This window comes from Mizuhopecten yessoensis, unplaced genomic scaffold, assembly GCF_002113885.1.
Source record: "Mizuhopecten yessoensis strain PY_sf001 unplaced genomic scaffold, ASM211388v2 scaffold715847, whole genome shotgun sequence".
Taxonomy (NCBI): domain Eukaryota; kingdom Metazoa; phylum Mollusca; class Bivalvia; order Pectinida; family Pectinidae; genus Mizuhopecten; species Mizuhopecten yessoensis.
Genome location: NW_018479821.1, coordinates 1,654 through 3,997, shown reverse-complemented (window position 1 = coordinate 3,997; position 2,344 = coordinate 1,654). Strand labels below are relative to the sequence as shown.

The 2,344-nt window shown below is 41.4% G+C and overlaps 1 protein-coding gene across 1 annotated transcript in view; it reads right to left on the bottom strand.

Moving 5' to 3' along the window:
* LOC110441301 (TBC1 domain family member 25-like) overlaps positions 1-2,032 on the bottom strand; it is a 20,819-nt gene extending 18,787 nt beyond the window's left edge. Inside the window, exon 1 of the mRNA XM_021484413.1 lies at positions 1,924-2,032. Within this exon, the coding sequence (XP_021340088.1) occupies positions 1,924-1,964 (41 nt within the window). The 5' untranslated portion in view covers positions 1,965-2,032. The remainder of the gene's footprint in view (positions 1-1,923) is intronic.
* Positions 2,033-2,344: the final 312 nt, after the last annotated feature.

The window sequence follows — 2,344 nt, the reverse complement described above, 5'->3', positions numbered from 1 at the left end:
ATCACCGACGTCATGTCTGTGTTCGGTCAATGTGATCACTGACGTTGTGTCTGTGTTCGGTCAATGTGATCACCAACGTCATGTCTGTGTTCGGTCAATGTGATCAGCGACATCGTGTCTGTGTTCGGTCAATGTGATCACTGACTTCATGTCTGTGTTCTGTCAATATTATCACTGATGTCGTGTCTATGTTTGGTCAATGTGAACCGACGTAATGTCTGTGTTCGGTCAATGTTATCACCGACGTCATGTCTGTGTTCGGTCAATGTGATCACTGACGTCGTGTCTGTGTTCGGTCAATGTGATCACCAACGTCATGTCTGTGTTCGGTCAATGTGATCAGCGACATCGTGTCTGTGTTCGGTCAATGTGATCACTGACTTCATGTCTGTGTTCTGTCAATATTATCACTGATGTCGTGTCTATGTTTGGTCAATGTGAACCGACGTCGTGTCTGTGTTCTGTCAATGTGATCACTGACGTTGTGTCTGTGTTCGGTCAATGTGATCACCGACGTCATGTCTGTGTTCGGTCAATGTGATCAGCGACATCGTGTCTGTGTTTGGTCAATGTGATCACCGACGTCGTGTCTGTGTTCCGTCAATGTGATTGGCAATGTCGTGTCTGTGTTCGGTCAATGTGAACCGACGTCATGTCTGTGTTCGGTCAATGTGATCACCGACGTCATGTCTGTGTTCTGTCAATATTATCACCGACGTCGTGTCTGTGTTCTGTCAATATTATCACCGCCGTCGTGTCTATGTTCGGTCAATGTGAACCGATGTAATGTCTGTGTTCGGTCAATGTGATTGGCGATGTCGTGTCTATGTTCGGTCAATGTGAACCGACGTCGTGTCTGTGTTCGGTCAATATTATCACTGATGTCGTGTCTATGTTCGGTCAATGTGAACCGACGTAATGTCTGTGTTCGGTCAATGTGATCACCGACGTCGTGTCTGTGTTCGGTCAATGTGATCATTGATGTCGTGTCTGTGTTCGGTCAATAAGAGAGGGTTAGTGGCCTTTACTACCCTCCGTGGTCAGTTAGAAGTCCTGGTTCTGCCAGCAGGTACATTAATGATTGCTGGCTGTGGTCAGCCAGTGTCTCCAGAATATAAGGGTGGGTATACGTATATGAGAGGACCCTCATACACCCATCCTTTATACTGGCTACAGTGTAAGAAGTGATATTTTTACCCTATACAATGGCTGTATGGAGGAGTGAGACATGTCCTTTTATATTGAAGACACTGGCTGATGACATTAGGAACCCCATAAGAAGATATATGTATACCCACCCTTTTACACTGAAGGTATTGGTGAGAATAAGTTGAACGATCTTGCAAGGAAGGACATTTTTACTCTATATGTTAATGGTGTGGAGGGATGAGACACAAGCACTGGCTGATAGGTTGAAGGATCTCGTAAGATGTGACATTTTTACCTGATATGTTGAAGGATCTCGTAAGGTGTGACATTTTTACCTGATATGTTGAAGGATCTCGTAAGATGTGAAATTTGAATCTGATAGGTTGAAGGATCTCGTAAAATGTGACATTTTTACCTGATATATGAAGGATCTCGTAAGATGTGACATTTTTACCTGATATTTTGAAGGATCTCGTAAGATGTGAAATTTGTATCTGATAGGTTGAAGGATCTCGTAAGATGTGAAATTTTTACCTGATAGGTTGAAGGATCTCGTAAGATGTGAAATTTTTACCCGATAGGTTGAAGGATCTCTTAAGATGTGACATTTTTACCTGATAGGTTGAAGGATTTCGTAAGATGTGACATTTTAACCTGATAGGTTGAAGGATCTCGTAAGATGTGACATTTTTACCAGATAGGTTGAAGGATCTCATAAGACGTGACATTTGAAATGATATGTTGGTGATATGGAGATAAAGAGGTGAAACCTACCCTTTTATACTGAAGGCACTTGCGAGAATATGTTGAAGCATCTCATAAGAAGTAATCTGCGGATCCAGGGAGAACTTCTTGTACTCCGGCTGAATGAAGCCTTCACATTTCTGCAAATAAAAATAAAAACTGTAACAAAATTCCAAACACAAAACAACTATTTAACATTACATGTTTTCTGCTACATATCAATTCCATGAATGATGAAGTTTCAATTAAATTAAGTCGATCAGGAAAATTAATTCAAGGGACTTTTTGATGATCATTCTAACTGATATTCTGAGCATTAAAGTCTGGAATATTTAAAAGGTGATATATGCCTTATCCATATGAATGGGTAAGGAGCTTTCATTTGTGAGGTCATTGTCAGGACCTGTGACATCACAGGAGATGACTATATAACACGACTCTGACATCTTGG